General features: G+C 42.9%; 2 protein-coding genes across 5 annotated transcripts in view; one reads left to right on the forward strand and one right to left on the reverse strand.

Moving 5' to 3' along the window:
- Nucleotides 1–17,757, forward strand: part of KIF4A (kinesin family member 4A) — a 36,354-nt gene extending 18,597 nt beyond the window's left edge. For all 4 annotated transcript variants that reach the window (XM_067548353.1, XM_067548351.1, XM_067548349.1 and 1 more), the window contains 18 exons: nt 202–279; nt 630–815; nt 1,585–1,688; nt 4,001–4,145; nt 4,616–4,726; nt 5,458–5,541; nt 6,587–6,700; nt 6,988–7,143; nt 7,673–7,767; nt 8,258–8,387; nt 10,240–10,410; nt 11,071–11,178; nt 12,097–12,174; nt 12,272–12,373; nt 13,087–13,248; nt 14,745–14,864; nt 15,678–15,800; nt 16,350–17,757. In XM_067548353.1, the coding sequence (XP_067404454.1) occupies nt 202–279; nt 630–815; nt 1,585–1,688; nt 4,001–4,145; nt 4,616–4,726; nt 5,458–5,541; nt 6,587–6,700; nt 6,988–7,143; nt 7,673–7,767; nt 8,258–8,387; nt 10,240–10,410; nt 11,071–11,178; nt 12,097–12,174; nt 12,272–12,373; nt 13,087–13,248; nt 14,745–14,864; nt 15,678–15,800; nt 16,350–16,538 (2,256 nt within the window). In that variant the 3' untranslated portion in view covers nt 16,539–17,757. The remainder of the gene's footprint in view (nt 1–201; nt 280–629; nt 816–1,584; nt 1,689–4,000; nt 4,146–4,615; nt 4,727–5,457; nt 5,542–6,586; nt 6,701–6,987; nt 7,144–7,672; nt 7,768–8,257; nt 8,388–10,239; nt 10,411–11,070; nt 11,179–12,096; nt 12,175–12,271; nt 12,374–13,086; nt 13,249–14,744; nt 14,865–15,677; nt 15,801–16,349) is intronic.
- Nucleotides 17,758–18,999: 1,242 nt separating this feature from the next.
- Nucleotides 19,000–26,899, reverse strand: TAF9B (TATA-box binding protein associated factor 9b). The gene is made up of 7 exons (XM_067548354.1): nt 26,849–26,899; nt 26,545–26,626; nt 25,157–25,293; nt 24,944–25,078; nt 23,735–23,816; nt 22,838–22,951; nt 19,000–20,339 (listed from the first exon to the last, which is right to left on the reverse strand). Exons 1-7 carry the CDS (start codon nt 26,897–26,899, stop codon nt 20,173–20,175), a joined length of 768 nt encoding a protein of 255 aa, XP_067404455.1. The 3' UTR covers nt 19,000–20,172.
- Between the last annotated feature and the right edge of the window lie 13 nt (nt 26,900–26,912).

Raw genomic sequence — 26,912 nt, forward strand, 5'->3', positions numbered from 1 at the left:
TCCAGAAGAGACATTAGCTGCCGCTGTTAAAATGAGATGCCAGTGGCCTTCTCTTCCCAGAGAATAGAGTTTTTTCAGGTCAGTGGAGAGGATCTAGAGAAGTTGTTGCTGCTCTAAGTGGACAGCAAGGAACCCTTGTTAACTGCAGTTTGTTTCCTAGGGTTCTGCTCTTCCTTAAAGTTTTCTGTTTACCTTACACAGAATGAAAGTGCTGCTTGTGTGGCGGCATCCATGGAAGCTGCTGCCAAGATGGCAAACTCTGAGCAGGAGGATGACGCTGTAAGTAGTGGGAGTCTGACATGCTACAGATCTTGACTATATAAATATTCTCATTCACTTAGTAATTACCTTTTGCTAGTATCTTCTTTTTTCTTCCCATTTCCTACTTCCATGTGTCCAACACTTATAGTTGTTTCCTGTCATCCTTCCTTTCTTCTTTACTGTACCTTTTCCTGTTAATTTTATAATTTTAAGATGGAGAAAATGTGTAAAAAGTTTCAAACCAATATTTTATATGCTCTTCAGTAGAATTCAGCTGTTCTGCTAACTCCATGTTCAAACTGCCAACGCAAGAGCTGAAGAGCTCCTTGGAATTGGCTTCCTTTGGCTAATAGTTGTCTATATTCCAGCAAGCAGAAACCAGCCAGGAGAGCAAGAGATCCCCAGATGCTTTCAGCACTCAGCACGCACTCCGCCAGGCACAGATGTCCAAAGAGTTGATAGAATTAAATAAAGCCCTGGCTCTGAAAGAGGCCCTGGCCAAGAAAATGACCCAGAATGACAGCCAGCTGGAGCCCATTCAGTCCCAATACCAGGTAAATGCTCCTTTCCATGAAGTCCCATGGAAGTATCTGTCCAGTGTCGTCCTCTCCTTCATGCCACATGTGCATGTTTTGTAAAGCTGGCGGGGGAAGGGATTCATCAGAACACCAGCATTCCCATGTTGGTTCTCATAGTAAGAACTCCATATTTACCTTGAGGTGTGGCACTGAGGGGGCTGAGTCCTGCCACAGACGCTATCTCTGGAGTGGTGGTCATCTAGATGCAGGAGCCCATAGGTGGCAGTACTACTGTGCCTAAATTTCTGCACATGGTTGTACTAAGCAGACAATCCTTGCTTCTTCTGAACAGGACACTGGCCATTAAATGTTTCATGTAGTCCCAGTCTCCCCACTCCTGAGAGTTGCACTTCTGATGTGGTGCTACTTAGCCTCCATGGAACTCCATCACCACTGGCCATGGTGCAAGTCTTGCACTTAACCTCTATTGTGCTGCCACAGAATTTGCTTCCTCTTTCCCATAACTGCTGGAATCCCATCATCTTTGAACCCACCTGACCTATTAGTTGGAACGTGACTGCTAGACTAAAAGGCTAATCACTGGTGTATATTTTGATTTGGCTCCTGCAGCTGCTGCATGGGGAGGTCTTTTGATCCGTTTGACAACAGTGAAGTAATCAGCGCAAGTGTCCTCAACCTTTTGGACCCCAACCTACATGGCTCCTCAAGGCCCTATCTAGCCTTATCCCTAGTTAGGATTTCAAGACTTGTAAACTGAAACTCTCTGCTCTTGTCCCCTTTCTAGACTAATATCAAGGGCCTGGAGTTGGAGGTCAGCAGCCTGCAAAAAGAGAAGGAAGAGCTGATCATTGCACTTCACACTGCAAAGAAAGATGTTAACCAAGCAAAGTAAGGCTGGCTAGACAGGCCAAGTAGATTGGTTCCAGTAGGTGCTCATTTCTCTAATCAGTGGCATTTGGCCTGGCAAGTGAAGCCCTACTGGCCATTGTTGCCCATACTTACCACTGGAATAAAACATCAAATCCTAAATTTCAAACTGTGTTGCAATGAATGGACTTGTATGCTTCATGACTGATGTCTCAGGTGGTAAATCTGCTAACTCAGCACATTTCAGTGGCTGGGTGTAGTTTATCACTATATGACACAATGAACCAAGCTAGGGAACTGCATTCATGCCTGTGCCAGTCCTCTCAGTGAAGAAGTTAGGGTTTAACAAGACTGTTTTGAGGCTATGGAAGAGTTCATGTTTGGCACTGGGAAGGGGCCCACTGTATCAGGTTTTTACCTTACAGATTGGCATAAAATGTGAGGGGAAATACTCTGAATGAACAAGTACATTTTCAGTTTCTCTTGTAGGGAATCTATTCTGACGTAGTGCACCCTGCTAGGAGTTGAAATGAGGAAGGAGGGAGGTCCTTGAGACTTAAGGCCCAGCCCTGCTACAGACTGTGACCGTGGACAGTTCTCTCCCTTCTCTGTGTCTCTGTTTCCCATCAATAAAATGAGGATAATGCCCACAGTAGAACTTCAGAGTTACAAACACCTTGGGAATTTAGGTTGTTCATAACTCTGAATTTCGTAACTCTGAACAAAACATTCTTGTTTTATCAAAAGTTTACAACTGAACATTGATTTAATACAACTTTGAAACTTTACTATGCAGAAGAAAAATTCTGCTTTCACTATATTTTTTTTTGGTAGTTTAGGTTTAAACCACTACTGTCCTGTATTTGCTCTTTTTCTTTTTTTCTTTGCTGCTGTCTGATCGTGTACTTCTGGTTCCAGATGAAGTGTGTGGTTGATCGGTCAGTTCGTAATTCTGGTGTTCATAACTCTGAGGTTCTACTGTACTTGATTTGATTTGCTGGGAAGGACTTGAGACTTGATTATCTTTAAAGCACTTTGCTGATTTGAAGAGGCTAGAGATAAGAATAGAACTAGCGTATACTTCTGTTTATCCAAATTTCTTGGGGGACAGCTGAAACTTTTGGATAACCAGATATTCAGATAAACAGAAGTACTATTTTGATCTGGGTTCTACATTCAGGCTGGGAGACAAAGGTCTGGATTCAGGTGGGAGTTGCAGGCTGAAGTCACTCTGGGGAGCTGCTTTACCCAGTTGGCTGCTATTGCCTCTGCTATGAGCCCTGTGTCAGCCCCTCTGCTGTACACATTGCCTACCCTGGGCTGTGGCTAGACACAGCCCCTCAGTAATGATTCCAGTGTCAGTGACATTCCTACACTGCTGGTCACTGGGAGGGGCTGTTTCCAGGGCTGCAGGGCTCCATGATGGGAGAAGAGTGCTGACTAGAGATGCTGCTGTGGATACAACTAGTTACAGGCTGCATTTTTGAATGGCACAATGCTGCAGCCAAGGAACCACAATGTGAGTGGATATATTGTTGCACTGGTGTAGCATGAATTATACACACTGCTATATATTAGCCTCTTAACACTAAGCTAACTGAGACGTTACTAGTGGACTACATGGGGGATGTGCTGTGGATTCAAATAACCAAATTCCCTTTATCTGAAAATTCTAGTTAAGTGGGAGCATACTGTATTGTAGTTCTAGACTTTAAGGGTATGTTTACTCTGCAAAAAAACCCAAAAAACACTGCAGCAGCAAGACTCAGAGCCTGGATCCAATGAATGAGGTTTGCCCTACATCGCTAAAAACAACAGTGAGACCATCCAGGCTTGGACTGGAGCCCAGGCTCTGAGACCCTCTCCTCACCCATTTTCAGAGCTTGGGCTCCAGAGGGAGGGTCTCAAATCCTGGGCTCCAGCCCAACCCCGGATGGTCTCAATGTTATTTTTAGCACTGTAGCATGAGCCCTGTGAGCTCCAGTCACTTTAACCCAGGCTCTGAGGCTTGCTGCTGCTGGTCGCTCTGGGAATTTTAAGGTATGTCTGCACTGCAATCAGCTTTTTCATCTTAAGGGAGCTAATCTCTTAGCTTGCCCAGAATCCTACAAGGACCATTCTACTTATACCCTGGGAAATAGATTTCTAGTGTGCATCTCCCCTCTAACCTGCCCTTTGGATTGAATGAGTTGCTGAGAAGCACAGTGGGAGTGTCTAAACTCTGCTTTACACAATGGTCAGGTCCTGGATCTATTTTCGTAGTAAGGAGAAGGGGAGACTATTCCTGAAGAATAGCACTACTAGGCCTATATTTATAGGGTGATTCTTTGCAGGCTGAGTGAGCGCCGCAGGAAAAGACTCCAGGAATTGGAAGGGCAAATGAATGACTTAAAGAAGAAATTGAATGAACAGTCAAAGCTCTTGAAGCTGAAAGAATCTACAGAGCGCACAGTCTCCAAACTGAACCAGGAGATCCGGGTAAGTAACACTGCCATTTGCAGCCTCTGGGCTCCACCTAATGGAGCCAGAGCAACATCCAGCCAGAAGATAGTGAAAGCTTCAGTTTTATTGGGTTGGCATCATCCTGATTATTACAAGACTCGTGTAATTGTAGCTATGTGACTAGCACTGCTAATGATGGAGTGGGTAGGAGGCTCTTATGGTATAAACACAGGCCTGAGAGTCAAATCTGGCTATACTACTCATTCACTCCATGCCTGGGGCAAGTCACTTGACTTTGTTGTACCTTACTTTCTGCATCTGTAGAATAGAGATGGTTGCCTACCCCCTTAAGTGGGGGTTAAGGGGATGAAATCATTAGTCTCAAGCACTGAGATCCTCAAAAGCCTGGTGCTGCGGGCGGGCAAAGTATTGTAATATGTCCTTTTGTTGAGAGTACTTTGGAAAACTATCCAAAGTGTATGTATTGGAGTAACCACTTCCTACAGGAAATGAAAAATCAGCGGGTACAACTGATGCGCCAAATGAAAGAGGATGCTGAGAAATTTAGACAGTGGAAGCAGCAGAAGGACAAGGAAGTGATCCAGTTGAAAGAACGGGTAAGTGAGCCATTAATCGCCTGAACAGCCACTGCTGGCCTATCAGGTAACATACATAAGGAGTTGGCTGCAAAACTCTGCTCTACTTACAAATAAAGATCTGAAAACATAACATCTCTCTACAATGCCTTGAAAATAACAAACCAATAGGTCAAAAAGCCTCTTGTTCCATATATGTTGGAATGGTAGGCTGTCACCTTTCACTAGTTACAAATCATGGGCAGATTGACGATTTGCTTATATCTGAGATTCCTAGGCCTGCCAGCAGAGTTATCACTACTCAGATCTAAAGCAGAAGGAAAAAAATACCACTGCTTTTAGTAGCTAAGGGGATCTTTAGCAAAAAATAGAAGTAGGAGGCATCTGCCCTTTCAAGGGTGTATTGAGAACACACCATGTGAGCAAATTGTTAAAGCTATTACTATTACAGTAGTTAACATAATCAAATCAGGTTGTGGCATTCAGGCCTAATAGGGCCTCTGTGCCTCTTGAGTCTTCATCTTAGGGTGTTGTGAGCAGAATGGTTCTAGCCTTGAAAGGATGTAGGAGACCATATTCTAGCGCAATAAGAGCTACTTTAATTTGAAGTCAGCTCAAGCTTAGTGATCAATGTTTCTGTCATAGAGCACATAGGATGTGTATTGCATGCTTCACCTGGACTAAAAATTGCACTGTAAAACATGTCTTTGTGACCTGCAACTTTTTGACCTGCCTAGTTTGTTTCCCTTCAGGATCGTAAGAGGCAGTATGAGCTACTTAAGCTAGAACGAGACTTCCAGAAGCAGGCCAATATCATCAGGCGCAAAACAGAAGAGGTAAGGAGCCAGCATCTGCTAGGGAATCTTGATCAATCCCCCAAAGTCTGGAAGATGTAACTGGAGTTTTGGCAGGGGACAGATGGAACTCTTGATACTAAAGGAAACAATTTGGGGGGTTGGAGATGAACTGAGGATGTCAGTTCAGAGGGGCTGCATTATGTCTTTCTCTCCTTGAAAATTTCTGGGACTCTTCCTCTTAATTCTCACTGTGTGTCCTTCCAAAACCCAGTAACTCTTAGTAGCACTGCCTGCCCCAGTATTCACCACCTGTTCCAATAATGATGGATAAGCACACTAGCTGGATCTGCTAAAATGATCATCAATGAGATCATTAACATTCAAAGTGTTGACATTAAGCTTGACTTCTCATTGACATGAGTGGGGGCAGTTAACACTGTTCAGAGCTTGTCTCAGGCTGTTTGCAGATGAGAAGACCGCACTGCATCAATTTATTCTAGATCCACTTCTTGAAGATTTTCTTCAACCATAAGGTCTAGAAACAGAAATGCTTTGACACAAAAATGCTTTTAAAATGAGAGCTTCAGTTCTGGTGCACAACTTCAGTAGGTGTATTCTGGGGACAACTTGGCTGCAGAATCACAGGAAATAGCATACCCAGCATATGGACTCAATAGTAAAAGTGCATTGTAAATGGGAACCAAGAGGCTTGTAATCTGACTAAGACCCTAATTAAGGGGTTTTCTCCTCCAGCTGCTATTGACATAAATATCAAAAGCAGATCAGTTACCTGTTCCCTTCATTCTTAACACTGCCCTACATGCAGTGACATCCCATCTATATCAGCCTCTATAAGTGCTCAGTGAAGGAAGAACGGATTCTTATAAACATAGGTATGCTACTCCACAGCTAAAAGCAGCAATATTTTCTGTTGGCGTGCCATTGTGCAGGCCTCTCCTGACTGCCTTTCAGCGGCATGGAGTCCTGCATCCAGAGCTGTGAATCAAACTAAGCTAAGCAGCCCAATAATTTCCAAGGTGCTAGGGATTGTGTGTGCGTTTAAATCTTTTTTTTTTTTTTAAAGGCAGCAGCTGCTAACAAGCGCCTGAAGAATGCTCTACAGAAACAGCGTGAAGTAGAGGATAAACGGAAAGAGAGCCTAAACCGAGGAATGGAAGGAACTGCTGCTCGAGTAAAGGTGGGTAATAGTATGGTGGTGCACTGCCTTATGCACCCCTTTGAATAATGAGCTAGCACAAAGGTTGCCTGGAAGCTCACTGATGGAGGTCGGGATTGATAGGTGGAGAGCAGGGAAGGGCCACAGAATTTCCTGTCCTGTACAGGAGTAAACAAAGGCAACATAGCTTATTTCCCCTAGATATGGAGGAAAGTTCAGAAGGGGAAGGGGAAGAGGAAAGTTTCCAAAGGAGTCCCACTGTTGCGATGTCCAGTGGAGTTTATCATCTCTGTCCTGTCTTCCTCCAGAGCTGGCTTGCAAATGAAGTGGAGGTTCTGGTTAGTACTGAAGAGGCCCGGCGCCACCTCTCTGACCTTCTGGAAGACAGAAAGCTCTTGGCCCAGGAGCTCCTGCAGCTTAAAGAAAAGAGGGAAACTGGGGAGATTCCACCTCCAAAACTCCGGGTGAGTGACACACAGGGGGAGACAGCTGAGAGCTACACTTACTCTGTTACTACTGCACTTGTGCTCTCCCTTTTTTGGGCCTGGGAATGATATATGGAGGTTAGTGAACTCATCTGAAGAGTAGATGAACATTTCCATAAACTCCCTTCCTTCCCTCTCTCCCCCACTCCCCACCAGCCCGGGCTGACGAAAGGAATAGCAGTGAAGAGTTGGTTGCACAAGAGGTAGTGGGGATCTGGATCTTCATGGTTCTATTCTCCAAAGTAATTAGTCTGCATCACTGTCATCAGAGTGGGCCTTAGCCCCAGTCAAAGGTTGCATGTACAATCCTTGTTCAATTGGGAAGGAGGGTGGGGTTTCATCTGAGAACTACGTGTAGACCTCTTTCCTGGTAATGCAACCCCTATTTTAAGATGTTTGGAGAGTCTCTAAACTAAAGCTCAGAGTCCAGCATTAGGATGTTCTCATTCCCTCCTGTCTCCCCAACCTCCAATCATTTCATATTGTCTGTTGCTGCAATTCTTTTCAGAGACGTACATACTCGATCGCAGAAGTGCAGGCTTCAGAAATAGACCATTCCATCACAAAGCAGATAGAAAGCCTGGAAACAGAGATGGAGCTCAGGTAAGGGAGTGTCATGAAGCTTTTAACAGGCAGAACTAGCCCTCATTTCCATAGCATCATCATCCCAAGATACTCTGCACTTCTACCATTGAAACCCTTCTGTTAGGCATGGGAGAAGTGAAGCGTAGCAAATACCACTGTCTTGTTTTGGGTAGTTTCAGACAGATCGTAGCTATCAAGTGAGAATTTCCCAAGATACTGGGGTTAGGAAACACTACTCATGTAAGAGACATCTTATGTCAGTTTTGCTCATCTGAGAGATGGCAGCACAACACCTACTTGCATGATGCTGGCACAGTGGCTTGGTATGGAATCAGGAGAATTAATTTCTTGTTGAGCCACCAATGCAGCTTTGCAGACCCCTCCACCATGCAAACAATCAAGTTTTAACTGGAGCTGCTTTCCAAAGTGGGGATATGACACTAGTGTTATCCAAGAACTACTCCAAATTCTTTCCTTGTGGAGAGCTCAAAAGTGTTTCTTTCCAAAGGAGTGCCCAGATAGCAGATCTGCAGCAGAAGCTCTTGGATGCTGATAATGGAGACCGGGTGAAGCAACGCTGGGAAACTATTGCAACCATTCTAGAGGCAAAGTGTGCCCTGAAATACCTGATTGGAGAGGTAAATTCTTTCTGCATTGTGGCACAACCATTTGATTGGGATTGTTGCACTGTATTTATTACCTATAACCATAGACAGCTCTGCTCAAAGAGCTCATAATCTCAGACAAGAATAGAAGGAAGTGACAAAAGTGGTGATACATGACAGGAAGGAGTTGTGGCAAGGGTCATAAAAAAATCATGTAGCTGATCGGGGAGTAGTGCATTCATTTTGAAGGTTACATAGGTGGTAGTTTTAATAGTAAAACAATAGTTGTTCTCCTTGAAGTGGGTTACATAGGTGGTCTTGAGAGGGAAGAGGCATGCTGGATGGAGTCAGAATGAGATTCCTGGCCTGGGAACCTGCATGGAGGCAAGCGTGGGGGAAAAGACACACAGGATGCATGCTGACAGGTGGTTTGGGAGGGGAGAGAGACAAAAGCTGGGAAGACACCATTCTTGAAAAGGAGGAACTTGAATCTGACACAGGAGGTATGGGGGAACCAATGATGGTGTTCAGGGAAGAGCTGATCATGGTCATAGCTACAAGTGAGGTATGTGACTTTCTGTAGCAGAGTTTTGGAAGGTTGGGAGTGGGGGATGAAGTGTATAAGGAAGGCCAGAAAGGAGCAGGTTGCATAAGTAAAGGTCTGATATAGTCAAAGGCTGATTGAGACTTCTAATAACTGGAAGGATGGCTTGTGGAGAAATAGGACATTACTAGCAATGTTTATGGTTTGGTGATAGAGAAGATTTAGGAGGAAAGATAACTCATTCAGTCTCTGACAAGATGGTCTGCCTTGAGTTGGCACAAGGACACCCAGGCAAAAAGGTATTAAAAAAAATAAACAAAAATAACTGGACAGAAGTAAATCTTGGAGGCACTGATCTGGAGACATTAATCAGATCTTTGTGATCAGATGAGCTTGTCCAGGGGCAGTGAGGGCAGAGGACAGACCTCTGGAGGTACTCTGAGTGAGAGGGAGGAGGGGAAAACAGCATAAAAAGAATCCCTGAAGTAATCAGCAATGGGAAGCAGTCTATAAAGGTGGTGATAGGGAGTCAATGACTCCATATGACTTGGGTAACTTTGAGGGACAACAGAAGAGACCTAGAGACATAGCCAAAAAAAGGCCACTAGTAAAGGAAGCCTAGATGGAGTGGAGGAGGAGAAAACCAGACCTCTAGAGCAGGGGTTCTACTTACCAGAGGGCTGGGTGGTACATGCGGCGCTGAATCCGCCGCTGCCGGACGGGCCCTCCCACCGGCCCCTGCGAAACTCTGCCGCCGAAAATTGGGGAAACCCCGCTGCCCGTCTCTCCCCGCCGCTGCGAAACCCCGCTGGAAATCCCTCCCGCCGCCGCCGCGAAACCCCGCCGCAAGTCCCCTCCCTTTTTTTTCCCGAGTGGTACTCGGGTCGCGTACAGTCGGGTCAAGTGGTACTTGACCTGACTGTACCTGGCCCGAGTGGTACTCGGGGGAAAAAAAGGTTGAGAACCGCTGATCTAGAGGATCAAGGGGAAGGTTAGAGACCCAGCGTAGCAGAAGTAGATTGGAAGTCCAAGAAGCCTGGAGACAAATGAGGTAGGTGGAATCAAGAGATATCTGAGCACTGGAGGAGACAATGGCATACTGAAATGCAGAAACAAAGATAATTGACAATGATGGGATCATTCTAGGAACTTTTGTCAGTGCTGCCTATATTGTCTGTTTCCATAGTAAAGTGTGTGAGGCAAGTGCCTGATGATGGCTTTCAAGTGTGTCTAGCTCTAAATTTGACTTCAACTCCCTTGTTGCTGATGTCCAGTCCCACTCACAGGCTGCGGGGGATGGCACCCATTTTCCCCAGTAGTCTCCTTACTGATGTCTTTCAGCTGGTTTCCTCCAAAGTGGAAGAAAGCAAACTTCAAAGCAGCCTGGAACAGAGCAAAGCTAACTGTGCAGATATGCAGAAAATGCTACTTGAAGAGCGAAACCAGGTGGCAGAGATAGAGACTGAGCTCCAAAGTCAGTTGGTGATGCAAGAGCAGCAACATCAGGAAAAGGTAAAACCCAGGGGCAAAGAGGTACCATGAAAACCACTGCATGGCTCCTGTGGAGTTAAACAAATGCCTTGGAGCTGCTCTGCAGCAAGTTTCCCAAAGGTCTGCCCAGGGAGAAGAGTTAAGGGCATGATCCTAGATCCAAGTGCCTCTTTCCTTAGGAGAAAAGAGGTTAAATTAAATTAAAACCAATTTGCAACTTGTCTTAAAAATAACATAAACAAAACCTCAAACTTATTTTCATGAGGCTTTATTGGTCTCCTGCCAGAGGTCACATAATTAGCCCTAGGAAGTCTCCCTCATCCATCTTCTGATCTGTTTCTAAAGTTACAGCAGTTTTAATGGTGCTAACTGGTCTCTCTGAAGTGAAAACAGAACCATTTTATTCAGCTGCACTCAAAGGCACAGTTTTGCTGCATCTGAACACAAGGTGCTGTTTTCAAGTGGACCCAAACTACTTTCATGCTGCAGTTGGCAAAGAACTAGCTTACTGGTCTCTGCAATCTGTCTACCTACTGGACACTGCCCACCACACCACTTCTTCATCTCCTCCAAAACCTTCAAATCCACTGAGAATGTCAAGACTGCCTTGCATGCTTTACGGATTTATGTTCTGTCACTGTCTGCATCCTTTTCATCTATGCTGTGTTAATTTGCCTGTAGGTTCTGTACCTGCTTAGTCAACTGCAGCAGAAAGAAGCAGCAGAGAAGAAGTTGGAGCACTCTCTAACCGAACATGAGCAACAACTACTTGAGCGGCTCAAGTTCCAGGTAGAGTGGCTGGTGGTGGAATCAGTCATGGCAGGTTTGCTCTTCAGGAAGGGCTTCCCTGGTGCAGGTGCATTTTGCATATGTGTGTCAGCCCACTGCCCCGCTATAGCAATGCCAGCTCCTTGCCTTGGAAGTGGGGCTTCAGAAAGGCTGAGTAACCATGGAAATTGTTCATGCTGCTCTCTGTCTATAGATCAGACTGCTTGGTTCACCTGCTTTTGGGGATAGTTGCTAGCTAGCAGCTGGCTGGAATATTGGGCATCTAGTCTGCATATGTAAATGCTCCTACCAAAGAAGCAAACTAAGTGACAAAAAACTTGCCTTGAAGACCAGTCCAGATTCTGCATGCTCAAAACGTTTGAGTCAGGCCAGCCAAAAGAATACTGTTAGCTCCATGCTGAGTGCAGCATCAGTTTGCCTTTGGGGTGGGTGGGTGAAATCCCGAGTGGGAATGTTGAAAACACCAGCTCCAGGATGGGCCCTGCAGTAGCAAACAGCAGTGGGATACTACCCTCTCCCTCAAAGCTAGGAGAGCTTAGTATAGCAAATTGCTAGGGAAGGAGACAGTTGGCCATGCTACTGAAGCAGACCTCTTCTAGCCTGGCTCAGAGATTGTCTGTGAAGGTAGGGATGGTGTTAAAAGTTGGGAGATTGTAACATAGGAGAAGGAACTGTTGGCCTGTTTGGTGGGACAGAGGAAGTTACTGACAGGTGAGGCTTTTATTCCTCCTGACCTCAGAAGTGAAGGTCCAGTCTCATGTTGGAAAACAGAGACGAGGCCACCTCTGTGGATGTGGAGGAGCAGAACACTCCTCGGCATTGAGCAAGACCTCCTCTTGACCTGAGCAATCTGTTGGCAGCAGTTTCTACCTCTCAGACCCTAAATAACCTACAGATTTCATCCTTTTCTGTAAACAGGATGAAGAGCTTGAGAAAATGAGGGAGCTTTGTGAGAAGAACCAAGAGCTTCTCCAAGAGAATGAGTCCCTCAAACAGGTAGAGAAGGGGGAGTCTGCTCAGCCACATGGGGACTTATTGGTGGCAGGATTTGTTGGCTTGGCTACTAATGATGCACTTATGATTTTTCTATCAGAAATTAATACTCCACCAAATTGCCAGTGGACAGAAGCTCCGACACATTCAGCAAATGCCGGCTCAGTCCCCAGACTCTCCCTTTGATTATATTCCACCCAAGGTAAACAGCTGCTGTGTGCTAATTGCCAGACTTCTCTGTGGTTGGTGGGCCTCTGTATGGATAAAGAGACTGGCTAACAAACCTCTCCGACTTCCCTCTTACACCAGAGTTGCTTTATTAAGCACCTTTGCTCTGAAGACTGATGTAGATACATCATCCACCCTAGGCAGTCCCCAAGGATTCCCCGCCCCTCCTTTTTAGCGAAGAACTAGAATCCTTTTGGAACTGGTTGGCACTGCTGCTCCTCTTCTGTCTAAAGCAAGCTGTCACACCTTGTATGTTGATGGAGTTTATCTTGTCCCCACCCTAGCGAGCAGGCTGCTTCCTCTGCAACACTGCCAACATTTGCTGAGTTAGGGAGCAAGAAACCAGAAATTCAGTATAACCAGCCTATGGCTTGCCAATGTGCTAACCACTAGCCATTGGGAGGAATAATGTGGTAGTCTAGGATCACTTGCCATAGCTGTGTAGCATGGCCAGCACACCAAAGTTCTGCAGAGTGTTTAAAGAGAACAGGCTAAACTAGCTGCTACTTTGGCAAGGATTCTTAACAGTTCAATCTGATGACTTGACACCTTCCTGGTCCTGCAGTTCTCTTGGCTGTTCAAGTAAGCTGGGTGGGATATGCTGCTGGGACTCTGAAGCAATCCAAATTCTGACACACTCATTATCTGGCCTTCGGAGGTCTCAAAACATTCAATTTCTGTCTGTAGCCAAAGGCTCGACGTCAGACAACCGCAAAACCCCATACACAGGTGCCAGAAATGGATGTGGAAGAGCTGTTCTCTGAATCAGGGGAGTCTGGAGGAGAGATGGAAGATGAAGAGTGGGTGCCGATAAAAGTAGCCAAAGGATCCAAGAAAAGTATATCAGGGGTATGATCCAGTTATTTTTTCTCTGCCTCTGGCTTGGGTTACTAGCTGTGACGGAGGGGACTACTTACATGTGTCATGATGCTGCCAGGCACATGCAGAATGAAACACAGCTGAACTGTGGGGTTTGCATTGGCATTCTGAAGCAAAAGCAGCTTACTCCAATAGCACTGGAAGGTATTTAGTTGTGGCCAATAGTGCTTTGGATAGTTTGTCTGCCACCCATATGAACACTTCAGATAGTAGCAAGTGCTCCAAAGCAGCTGTACTTCTTGCATGTCAAAAGTAGTTTGTAACTCTCTGAACTGTCGTGCTTGGGCATGTGGCTATTCCAGAGGGAAACTGGCTAGGATTGTCTGCCTGGGGACTTGCAATCTCAACTGTAGTGTGATGCATAGGATGCTGAGTAGTCAGCTTCCATGTGTATAGCGCTGCTGACCCTGTGAGCAGTAGAAGGGTGTGGAATGCTAAGCGGGATGGAATAGAAGATGGATGAGGTAGAGTGGGAGAGGATAAAGAGGCAAAAATAATGGTGACACTGGTACCATACAGCTTTCTCCACGAGCAGTGGTGAGTACCAAATGAAACACATGCATCCAACTAAGGAATGGCATTTGGGAAGTAGAGAGATGCGTTAAACTTCCCCTTCCTCTCTGGTTCCCATAGTGATACCAGACATTTATTCACTAAGATTTTTGAGGAAGAGGCAGTGTGGAAAGAACTTGCATGTGCTGAACACATAAGTCCATAAGAACCAATGGGCCATTCTAAGTTTGAACTCCCCCAAAGCCAGAGCTCTAATCCCTTGTGAAGGCTAACTGCCTTCTCAATCTCTTTTTTACAGATACACTTGTGTAAAATCCATACTCAGACACATCTGAAGCTACATGCAGGCCCCTTAACTGACATAAAGGGTGGGGGACATTGCATTGCAATTGCTGCTTGGCATTAAAAGGAGTTTGTAACTCAATTGCTGTGCTCAAACCCCATTTAAAAACCGTGCATTTTCAGAACTTCCATTGCAGGGGTGAGAGTGAATGACTGTACTTCACACTTAGCATTTGAAACTCTGTACCACAAAACCAATGGAGCCCTCTTGCTCCTGAACTGGGATGTGCATTCGTTTTATCTGGGAGAAACTAGTTTCATGCACTGAGACCTCTGAGTGAGACTGGTTGTCGCTGGCATGTGTAATGGGGATATGGAGAGGTCTCAAGCTTGAATTTGGCCTGGCGAGATGGTGAGTTATTCTGATGGTACTGAAACACCAATATTCAGAATGCACATTTACTCCAGGAGATGGCCCTGTGGGTCACATGATGATTTCCATCTCTTTTCTGGGGATAGAGGTGGTAGTCAGATGAGGGTCGTGGTAGCTTATGCAAGATGGTGTCCGGTACTAGCACCAGTGGTTGAGACCCTCTGACTGCTGTGGCTATCTTAGACACTGCCCAGCAGCAGTGGAACTGTTGTTATACCGAGCTCTCTTCTCTTACAAGTGTTCCTGTAGGGGCCGATGTGGAAACAGGCAGTGTGGCTGCAGGAAGCAGAAGCTAGGCTGTACTGTAGGCTGCAACTGTGATGCAACAAAATGTAGAAATCGTGATTCTGGCATGCTGGTGAGTACTACTGCATTTGGCTCTTGAGCATCGGTGCTGGATGCACACAGCAGCTACCTGATAACTTCATATAATCAAATTTAGAAAGATAAACATAGGCATCCTCAAACTAGTGGTGCCTATGCACACACGTTGGCAACTCCCTACATTAAAAACAACTATAAATGTCTGAGTATCATTCAGCTGGTGCCTCTTGCCATGTTAACTGTCAGTAGTCCTCCATCTGCTTTGCCAGCTTGCAGGGTTAAAGATGAATGTGGGAGTCTTCCTACTGGTCTCCAGTCTTTTGGGTTAACTTGGTGCAACCTGCCACATGCTTGTCAGAGGACAGATAATGGCAATCCATTCTGCCTGGTACCTGATATGAACTTGTGCCTTTGGTCCAAACTGTGCAAAAAGCTTACTCCACTCAATTTATTCATGGCTTTTTAAAAACATCCGAAGAGGAACATAGCTGGTTTTAGCTACCTGACAGGACCTCTGATCATTTATGATCCCAGAAACACTCACTGGAATAGTATCCCGTCTGCTCTTTGCATTTGACTTTTGACTAGCATTCTGGTATTGCAAGGCCTCTGCTCCAAACCTCCCACCCTGGTCACCTAGAAGCAAAATTAGCTGATTTTAATCCCTTAACACCTTGAAGAACCAGTTGCCTTAGAACACAAGCCTCTTAATGTCCATACCACTTTCTCCAGAGCTGCTGTTCCACAGCTAGGGGAAGTACAGTACTAGGATCCATAAGTATTTCTTGAATAAGATTTAATGATGGAGCAGCATTGGAATAAGCTAGAATGCATGTCTGTTGCTCAGGATGGTCTGATCAGTGAGGACCAAACAAGGGATTCTGAAGGATCCTTCAAACTGGAAGATCCCACTGAAGTGACTGCTGGGGAGACATTCTTCGAGCCAATATGTATCACTCCAACCAAGAAGGTACAAATCAGAGATGGGGGGAGCCTGGGTGGAATTGATTATTTCCAGCCACTGGCTGCCTTGTCTTGTTCGTGGCTAGCACTGGACACTAAAGCAGGAGAAAATTCACTGAGAATTTCACTGCCTCCTGCTTATCCCCAACCTTCTGAGCAGCCTGGGGGAAGGGAAGCTATACTGGGGCCACTGTAGACATGCCCCCATCTGGTAGTGAAACACAATGGGTACCTTTCCATCTGGGGTGGGGAAGCAAAACACCATTGTTACACTTTGTTTGCTCTTGAATAAGCCATTGACATTTTGGCTCTTCACCTGGCTGGCAGCATAGATGTTTGTCTCACTGTAACTGCTTCCCAGTTTTCTTATGTCAACTAAGTACAATGGACTCTGCTTTTTCCCAACTTCTCTTGCTTGCACATTTTGTAAATCTCCTTAGGGTTTTAACATAAGGAAAATTGGAGTAGCTTGTGTGGATTACCATTATAGCTGGGTCGTGTGTGTGTGTTTGTTTGTTTTGGCAACTCAAGCTAATAGCTTCGTTTTTCCTACCAGGTCCTAAAAGAGATCACTGAGCAGGCTGTGTTTAAGAAGCCCAATACTGCTGCACTCTTAATCATTGGAGATGTAGCGTCCCAGGAGAACCAACTGCCACTAAAGAAGAAAAAGCGAATTTTGAGTAGTAACACCAGCTTCTTCTCAGGCTGTACCCCCATCAAAGAGGAGGATAACCTCTACATCTGACTTAATTCTACGATGCTGCACTTCCTTTCCCACCTCCGACACTAACTCTTAAATGATTAACAGGATCTATTGCTACAAAATAAATCCTCAGAAGAAAGAAGCCTCAGCTGCTGGCAATGATATGGGTATGCTGGGACAGTAGCTCCCCTTGGGCTGTGTCTAGATCTGCCAAAGCAGATGTTGGCTATCCCAGAACGAAGGGAGGGAAGAGCTACTTTCTCTTTGGGATATTTAGTGAGCAGAGTAGACTCACCTAGCCCCTGCATTCCTGAACTGTGAATAACTTTTACTTGCATTGCTTTTAGAAGTTCATTGCACTAGTCACTGGGCCCTTCCTTCAAATTCAGCACAAGGAATTCCTGCCCATGTTACCATGTGAGTCCTCATGGTGCTGAATCTCAGTGGGGAGGCACTGTTTTGTAGTCTTAAAATTAGCTAGCCTAGTAAATTTGTTGGTGGGTGTGCACCCTCTAGGCCTCTGGTCTCAATGAAATGACTCATGTTTGTGAATATAGTAATTTTAACTTTTTAATTTTTGTAGCTTTAATAAAGGAAATGCTAAAAAAGCATAAGTTCTCCAGTGCTTTGTCCTGAGTGATTCTAACCTGCTCTACAGAGCCTCAGTAATTTTGTAACCCAGGTTGATCTGATTAGATGATGGGGTTTGATGATGCCAGTGGGATAACTGCAGCTATCAAAGTTCTTCTGACTACATGCCCAATTGTACTGCAATGGATAGTTAGTAAAATGTTCAGCAATAGCACCAACCAAGCACAGCCTCCAAGGCTTGCTGTTAGGTTGCATTGTGTTCAATAGCTTTACTTTGAAAGAACAGGAAACACCAATGCCATTGTGTAAGTCTTCCTCTCAATGTACAAGGAAAAAGTACTGCCACCTATATTTTTCCCTATTTACTACAGCACATGAAGGGTTCTCATACTGTCCATGCCAGGAACAACTAAACTACAGGGTCCTATGAGGCTCTGGCAGTACAGTATGCGCTAGCTAATCTATTGCACATGCAGTTCTTATGCTGGATGACTGCATGGACTCAGATCAGCACAGCTATCGTTGGAAAGAGAATATTATATCTCAAAAGCATAAGGCTGTAGAAGAGTGGAAAACATGAGCAATAACCCCTTTCCCCTTTTTTGTTTTATTTCTATACTGCACTCATCCCTGTAGCATCAGGTGAGTAAGATCTGAACTGAATAGCAAAGAGGAGGTGAGGGTTAGAGCTGAGGGCATGTCTTGACTGGAATAGCAGCATTCAAGACTTCTAAACAGTGATGCAAGGAGTTACAGCTCAAGTCTGATTCTGAACTTTCACCTGAAGTTAGTAAATCCACATAACAGAATTTTTAAAAGCCTTCTAACTTTGAACATACAGCAGCTGATGTTCCACTGATTTGCAGTGCACCATCCATTCACTGATGGTCCTCCACTATTTCATCTCTCCACATAATTTGATCAAAGTATATGTTGCTTTTCTGACAGCTGAGTCTGCTTTTCTCTACTTATCCTTGAGATATGGAAATGTCACCATCCCCACCACGTTTAAAAAAGTTTCAATTTTCTTGTCAGCAGCATAACTTCCCACCATTCATACCTTTGAAAAGGTAGGGTTTTTGCCACTTGAAGGGGGGTGCTAAGCTGAGCATTTCATCCTTACTCTTCCTCTTTAGAACAGCTCCTTGTGTTGACCTGAATTTTCAGCTGGCTTTATAGTATTAAAACCACCATCCAGAAGCTACACCCTGGGGGGTGGTTAGTTTACAGCACAGTGACATGTGGGATGCTGTGTAGTTACTGTTACAACAGGCTCAGGATCTGACATAAGATTAAATAAAGCAACTTGAATGAGCTGCCAGCATTTCCCAGTGCTGCAGCTATGCTACTGGCAGAGAAGCTTCTTGCATCAACACTGTTAACTGCCAGCTTGTGCCTCTACCTGCTAATTGCTCCTATGCTGAGATTCTCCACTTTATATGGAGTGTCTTGCTCCAAAACAGGTAGTGTAGTAAACCAAACATCCCTCCCACTGAGTATCAGCCCAAAAATACACAACCGAAGATGCAGGATAAGTTGTTAGAGTTTATTAGACTGTCAAATATTTAAAAAAGCTAGAGGAAAAAACTTGCTCAACCCCTTTTCTTTCAAGCCATGATCACTTTAAAAATGACATTACCAGCAATCTATTTTATAAAAGCTCAAATGCCCCTTTTGAAAGCAGCCCAGTCCAATCACGGGTGGCATGTAGCACATTCTTCTTTTGGAAATTTTCATATGCCCCATCACAGTATTGCTATCCTAATTCTCACCACCTTTATTGGTAAACAGAACAAGTTGCACATTCATAGTCGTCAAACAAATCTACTCTACTAACCTAGCTTAAAAGTAACAAGGTAGGTGAGGTAGTATCTTTAAGTGGACCAATTTCTGGTGAAAGAGATAAGAGCTGTAGGTAGCTCAAAAGCTTGCTCAAACAGAAGTTGGACTAATACAAGGTATTACCCATCCACCTTCTCTCTCCACCATCCTGAGAACCAACACAGTTATAATACCACACTACATATAGCTTAAGAGTAAGCAGTTCCACAGCAACAAAGGCTGGGCTATTTTTCCAGGAAAAATGGGGGCTAATTTAGCTGAAACTACCTTCAATGTGCATAACAGTACAACACAACAGTGACTATTTTTCAAAGAAAGTTAATACTGACAATAAAACAAACTAGTTGCTCATCTGTTTTAAAGTAGAGGCTAAGTTTGTTAGGCTCTTATCCCAACATACTTTAGGATCCTGTGAACAGCAGCAAGGTAGGTAATCAAAGCCACTGACATTATATATGTACTTCCTGCCCCATGATGTTCTAAATGGATTGAATCAATTCAGCAACTGGAGAACCTAGGTGCCACTGCAGACAACCTTAATATGCAGCTGCACTTGAATGAGAGGCTACATAAAGAAAACAATTATGCCATACAGTAAATTATGGTATTCCAGATTTGGGGTGGCATGAACATACTTCAGCTGCAGAGATATATATTTACTTTAAAGGAGACATATTAGAAGGGGCAGATCAGGAGCAAAAAAAGTTCTCAGGAACTGGCCAATGATCATTAAACCCAGGCTTTTTCTGGTAGTGGTTATTTAAAAACTGACTTCAAACCTAGTAAAACAAAAAAAAGTTGTCATTTCAAATTCTACACCTACCTCTGAAGTCTTTAAAAACAAAAAATCTCTTAATAGACAGTATCTTAAGAAAAGCACCTGGCAGAAACTGCACTCTTCTAAGCTGAAAGTATTTATTTAAATTACAAGAGACAGTCAAGGAGGGGGAAACAATATTTTGGAAAGATGTACACAACTGTGGTACAAAACAAATCCTGAACAATAATGAACACTTATCTTTTGCCGCTCACTCACAATGCTATTTTGGATCATAGAAAAGGTTAAAAACAGCTCTTACTGCAGTGTTGTTATGCTAGCATATCATTCTCCTGATTCCATTAACTGAATATTTACATGTTTTCTGTCACACTTTGTGAACAACATTTTGGCAAGTTCCAACTCGGCATCAGACTCAATATGAATCACACCTCTGAAAAATTAGGAAGAATGGACTATGTCCCATTACAAATTATCATAATCATCATCATCCTCATGCTTCCTTTTCAATGGATTTGCCTCACTGGCTGCGTTCTGTGATGATACCATATTTGTGGTAATAAGAATGTTTTTTGATCCAATTAATGAAGGATTAATCAGAACATTTTGAACCGTAGGTGTAGTAGGAGTTGCTGTATTTAAAGGAAAAAAAAGAAAGCTTTCATTAGCTGCCATTGTGTGTACAGAACAGCAGATGACCCCACACAACAATACAACTTCAGCATGGCCCAGAGCAGCCATTTCAGGAAGAGTCCTGCTTTCTAGCAGACTGGGGCATGCCTAGAGCAGATACATTTCCTGAGATTCTATCTGCTAAAAATCTAAGAAGCCTCTACAGAGCATGTGTAAACTGCAATTTTTCAGAGGCTTGTAACTTGCCTAAATTTGGAGAAGTTTTCATGAGGATTGCACAAGGTACATCTCTGACACAAAGGCCTCTCCTCTGTCAGACTTCAAGTCCCTGCTCCAAAGAAAAGGCACCAGAAATTTTTGTTTTTTCTAAACACAGGCAAAATAACATTTTCCCCCTCATTTTGTTCTCTGAAATGGCTGAATAATTTAAGCAGAAATTTTTCAAAAATAATTCAGCCTGAGGTAGACACCCTGCATAGAAAACTTTAGCATGAACAGTTAAAGTTTGGCCAAGTTATAATAAAAAGAGGCTCTTACAACAAGAAGTGTTGGGCAACTGTAATAGGCAGTCTACCAGCCACACCCACATTAGTATAAACAACTGTTAACATTTATGTTCCAAAGCTGTATCTTAAATGTTACTGCAATGTTGAGAGTTTTTAACCACAAGAAAAAGGTTTTCAAATATTTTTAAATAAGTGTGTTTTTTTTTTTTCTAAATACACTTTTAAACATACCTATATTGAGCTCTTACCCATTATGGAAAACATCATGGCCAGAATTTTCAAACCCAGATGCCTAAAGCTATAGCTAAATATTAATTTGAGTCTATAAATATGGATTTAGAAGTCTAACTTTAGGCACGCAGGCTTGAAAATGTGGGCCTACATTCATGTTTTTAAAAGAGCACTTTAAAAATATTTTATTAATCCTTGTTAGTAACTCTTAAACATAATAATTAAAAAAAATGTAATGTTTACTTTTTGCACTTCTTTCAGCCTGGACAAAGACAATATGAGAGTTTCACTTCTTTCCAATAGTAATTTTCAAATGAATTTCACCTTTTCATCCATTTATACAATACTACAACATTTGGGTTGCAAACACTTATTTTTAAATGCTATTTTTTTAAAATAAACAAATTTCTATTGGTCTTAGATTTTGTAAGAGATTGAAATTAGAAAAGCTAAACTTGGACAACATACCTAGACGTCAAACATGATTTTTTTCCTGTTCCAAATAAGCCCATTTTGTCTCAATTGCACCATCTAGTGCCCATATGCAAGTTATGATTTTAGCCGGTGAGAAAAATACTGCTGAAAAATATCTGAACGTACAGCAATCAAAATGTTTTGTAGAAATGGTTAGATTTCGATGACTTTCCAATGAAATCCTGACTGGCTTCCTGCCAGCTCACACACTTGGATACTTTGCAGGATACCCTTGTAGCCCAGGCTTACAGGACCTGCTCTGGGGTAGCCAACTGCCTGTGAGTCAGGGAACTGAGGGCTTCTGGGGGAACTATCTGTCCCACGATTCAGCCAGCCTGGGAGCCAGATGACCTGGGTGAGAGCGATGAAAGCCCTGGCTCCCAAGGAACCAGCACCTTGGCACCCCACCTGGTGAAATGTAGCAAAGCTGGTGCTCTTAGGGCTTCTAGCTTCTCAGTCAGCCCAACTGCCAGGTTAATGAGGATCGAGAGCTTCCCAGGCTTTCAGGCTCTCCAGCAACCTGCCTGGGGGGCTGCAGCAGAGCCGGGGACCCAGGAAGCTGTGGACCAAAACTGATGTTTCTTGTCAGTTTTATTGATGTTCACCACTGGATAATGGCAACAAAGCCTGATCAGACCTTTGCCAGGGCTTTCAGGGTGCTTAGTTCTGATGCAGCCTACCAGACAGGCAGACGGGGAGCATATTTCGTTTCAGAAACACTATGTTTCAGTGTTTCCAATACAAGATATATGGGATTTCAGTTCCTCCAAAATTTGAGTTTCATCCCAATTTTGGATGAAAAGATTCCTAAAACTTATTTTTTTTACTGAAGTTAAATTTCCTGGACACCTGTTTATGACTGCCTGCTGCACTTTCCTTCTAGGTGAAAGAATCTGGGCTTGTTGCCCAGAAATTTCTTGTAGAAATGCAAATGTCTGTTTTTTAGATTAATGTTTGCTGTAACTGTGCTTCTATTTTGAATTAAAATTAAGAATTTGATTTGACTAGTTAAAACTGTATTCTGGTTTCACTTTTTTCGGTAATATTTTTGAAATTTTATATTAATGTTCTCTTTTTCAGTTGCAAAGTTTGCCAACATTTAGATCTTCCTTACAAAGACTGAGAAAGTAAAAATTCATGGTTAACTAGTCAGATGGAATTCTCCCACACTGACAAAACTTACACTTACAACAACAAAAGAAATCAAAACAACCAACATATGTGGTCTTTTAAAGAAGTGGTTTTTAGGGCTCCAAGACATCAGTGTTTTATAACTCATGTTATACCTGATTTGACTGTTGTCTGAGAGGATGGGATCTGTACAGTGAACCTTTGACCAGTCAGTGATACTGGAGTGCCAACTTTTGTTGAAACAGATACTGTTTGTGCTGAAGGAGTACCTGAAATACACAATCATTTAATTAGAGGACTCAGGGCAGGTAAATACACAACTCTTTATATTACATAAAATGTCTTTATAAAATGAGCTTGCTGCTTTCATATAGAAAAGAGAATTTGTCTTTATTATTAAATAATAATATACATTGATACTTCACAGCTAGGTTTGATCCAGATCCTAAGAATGGGCAGCTATACAGAGTAAGCTGTGTGCAACAGCATGAATACATTTGTGTATGAACACAACCAGTGAAACTCCAGGCTAGCCATAAGCGCACACACACAGAGATACTAACATACACACTTGCATGCATATAATTGTACATGCCCAACTTAAATTTTGATTCAAAATAGCAGTCAATAAAATCTATTTCAATCCATAGTTCAGGTGTAAGCCCTACTCAGAATGTAGTTTGTATTTAAAAAAAAAAATCCAAAAAAAAATAAAAAATCATTCAACTAGTTCATAGTTGTCTCCTGAAAAAGTGTTACTTTCCATTTTGTAGAACAGTTCAGAAATACAACAGCGGTAATATGGAAGGGTATCATCATACCTAGATACTAAATAAAAATGGTCTAGCTTTTGTAATTTATTTTCATTTAATGTCCACTGTATTTTTCTAAAAGGTTCTTAGGATATCAAACTTAATTGAAATGGTGAGTTTGGATGTTATCTACTCCAAGATATAACATGTGAGTATTCAAACTTCAGAACTGTTCCGTAGGTTTCAAGTTTTTTTCTAAACAAGTTCAATATGACAAACCATAATTGAGCTCTCTCTTACCTAAAGTAGGAGTGCTAGGTCTACTACTTACAGCACCAACACTCAGTCGGGGTACTGTTATTCTTCCTGCAGAGGAAGAGACCTGTAGAGAGAGAACAGGCATTCAGATTAGAACTACCATTTTAGTAGTAATCATTGATTATTTCTTTGATAGCATAGTACCTTCCTTCAACATGGAAGGGTAACAACATGTGATCATGCACAACCTATTGCAATGCAACACTGTCACAGAATTTATCTACTGGGACAGAGGTTCTCAAACTCTTCACTGTGATCTACGTCTCAGCAGAAAGCTTTGTGGAACTACTAATCCGCCATGTTTATGCACAAAGAACAGATTCCTAACCATTTCAAACACTACCAAAAGTAATTTAAAAAGTATCTTTTAAAAACTGAAGCTGTTTGAGTTATACAAGTGTAGGAGAAGCCTCTAAAAATTACATCGAAGATTTAATTTTAAACACACCACTTACAGACTAAAGGCCTTCTAAACTTTCTTTTGGCTCAGCATGAAATTTGTTAGCTGGGTTACAAACTCTTGCATTTACAAGAGAAGTGCTGCCATATCTTCAGTTGTAGCAGTGTTAATATTGTGGTAGCACTAACAAATTTTAATATCGTCATTAGCAATGCAATTTTAGTATAAATGATTGCATTAGTTTCGAGGAATCTTGAAAATTATTGTACTATTCACTGCATATATGTGACCAACCAATAACACTATTCCATTAATAAGCAGCAATACAATTTGTTTTGATTTGCTCTTTCAGTTTAGTAAACCATTACTCTGGCCAATGCAAAAAGAATCCAACCAAAGAATAAGTCTTCACTTTAGCATGTGTTTACCCAGGAAACTTTGTTCAGATTCTGTGTCTGATTTTTAACGCATTTTTGCCTTTCGCCCAATACTCCAGATGAGCTGACTGAATAGTCCACGAGGACACACCTAACCTGAAGTCCTCTGTGCTAACCATTAGGTAACATTGCCTCTTTCACACACTATATTCAAAGATAATTGGTGGAAAGAATATTTGCAGGCACCAGATAATTTGAGGCAATTGCCAGAATTAATTTCAGTATACTCTAGTATATCTCTACTAGTGTGCGCATCTACTGTTGTACCTTGAGAAAAACTGAATAGGTTTAGCATCATGTTTAATAAAATGTCATTATCAAACAAAAATCCCATTTAGCTCATAAAGCTCTTACCTTTTTTTGCAAGGATTTAAGTCTGTAATTTGGAGCTGTTAAACAGTATCTATCAGGTGGGAGTCTAGGTCCAGAATACGGCTTTATCAGTGGCAATGGGGTCTGATTCTTTTGTCTTGCAATATCTAGCAAAAACTAAAGGAAGGGGAAATAGTTATGTCAATACTCGTGTTCTTTTGTTATATTATGATTCTCTGAATAAGCATTACTTACATCTCTTGGGGGAGGAGAGGTAAATGACTGGTCTGTTCGACACTGAATTGCTAGTCTCACATCATCTGCATCAACACTGGACTTCTTAGCATGAGCTGAGTACATTTTTGCATCTTCCAATATAGTAGTCACATACCCTTTGAAGAATGAAACAGAATATCTCCCATTGAACATGGGTAAAAAAAAAACCAAAAAAACCTCTTTTCACAAAAATTTTAGTAAGCGGTCATGTACCCTACACATTTTCTGGAAGTTATGCAAGAAAATTATTTCCTGATCCACATTTCGTGAACAAAAGATCAATCATCTGTATTGTCACAGCATTAAACTACTGATACATTTATTAGGTATGATAAAAATAAATCCCTAAATACCCATCTAGTTTTATTTCCAAGAGTTCCCCTTTTCCTCCAAAATATTTTTAAAACAATCATGCTTATTGAAAAGCTAATAGCAATGACTTGTACAAGTTTTTCTATCAAGCATTTGTTTATGTATATCAAGCCTGGCATGCAATATCCTTCTCACTTTTGCCACAGTCCAGGGCATGTCATCAGCAAAAGCTGCAAACTGCACCAAATGTGATGAGTTTTTAATGTAAGTATAAGAAAATAGGAATGGACTCATTTTTATTTTTGTTCTCATGTTAAGATTATAGCCAAAAATTTCACAAGTGAAAATCTACAGCAATAAAACACTGTGCCACAAACCTTCTAAACTTCCAAGTATTTTTCTGTGCCATACGGTGGAGAGTTAGGAACACAGAAACTGCCATACTGAATCAGACCAGCAGTCCATCTAGTCCAGCATTTTGTCTACAAGTGTCCAGAACCAGATGGTTCAAACAATGGCATAAGAACCTCACACGTCACATCCTGATCTCTGCTAATAAGAAATTGGTTTAAGCCCTGATTTAGCTTTGTTTCCTACATTTATACTGTCAGTGAGAACTCCGAATATGCTTTCTACCCATATAAATATCCTTCTGAACCTTGGTAAGTTCTTGACCTCAATGGTCTCCCATGGCAATTAATTCCACAATTTAATCACAAATTGTGTGCGAAATATTTTCTTGTACTGGTTTTGAATTTTCCATTTTTCAATTTAATTGAACATCCACTTGTTCTATTATAAGTCAGGCAGAAACTCCTGATCTGCCTTCTCTATACCATCCATAACTGTATCTACTTCCAGCCCGTTCCCTCTTACTGGTCTCCTTTTCCCAGACCTCTGATCATCCTCACCGACCTTCTCTGAAGCCCCTCCACTTCTGCAATAACCTGTTTGCGGGGGGAGGAGGTGCCCAGGACCACACACCGTATCCTAGGTGAGGCCAAACCTATAATGGCCCTTTCGTATCTTCTGTATTTAGCACTTCCACAACTTACTGTAGGCGAATTCCAGCATCTGATTGATGACCCGGGGCTCGTACTCGGTAATCCCCATGTCCTTCAGGATCTGGGCCATAACCTGCGTTGGGAGAAGAGAAACCAGCGTGAGTCTGAGGCGTCCTGCACTTCCACCCCCGGCCAGCACACCTAGCACGCCTGCCACGCCCCCCACCGGGCGCACACTGCTCTAGGGCTAACGCCCCCGCCCTCTCAGCAGCCCCCGTCCCGTGAGCAGCAGCCGAGCCGAGCCCAGCCCCCGGGCCGGCTGCAGCGGGAACAGCCAGGAGACGCCCCCCGCTACCTGAGCATCCTTAGGCGCGCTCTTGGGAGACGCCATCTTGCTTTGCTCCATTGCTTCCGGTCAG

Source organism: Emydura macquarii, unplaced genomic scaffold (genome assembly GCF_026122565.2).
Source record: "Emydura macquarii macquarii isolate MOO-44397 ecotype Brisbane River unplaced genomic scaffold, CSIRO-AGI_Emac_v2 contig_1253, whole genome shotgun sequence".
Classification (NCBI taxonomy): domain Eukaryota; kingdom Metazoa; phylum Chordata; order Testudines; family Chelidae; genus Emydura; species Emydura macquarii.

What these genes read in the sequence shown, in the direction of transcription:
- TAF9B (XM_067548354.1), bottom strand. Translation starts at nt 26,899, where the DNA reads ATGGAGCAAAGCAAGATGGCGTCTCCCAAGAGCGCGCCTAAGGATGCT. An exon ending in GCGCGCCTAAGGATGCTCAG is followed by an intron (nt 26,627 to 26,848) that starts GTAGCGGGGGGC and finishes CTCCCAACGCAG; the next exon opens with GTTATGGCCCAGATCCTGAA. An exon ending in CCTCTCCTCCCCCAAGAGAT is followed by an intron (nt 25,079 to 25,156) that starts GTAAGTAATGCT and finishes CCCTTCCTTTAG; the next exon opens with TTTTTGCTAGATATTGCAAG.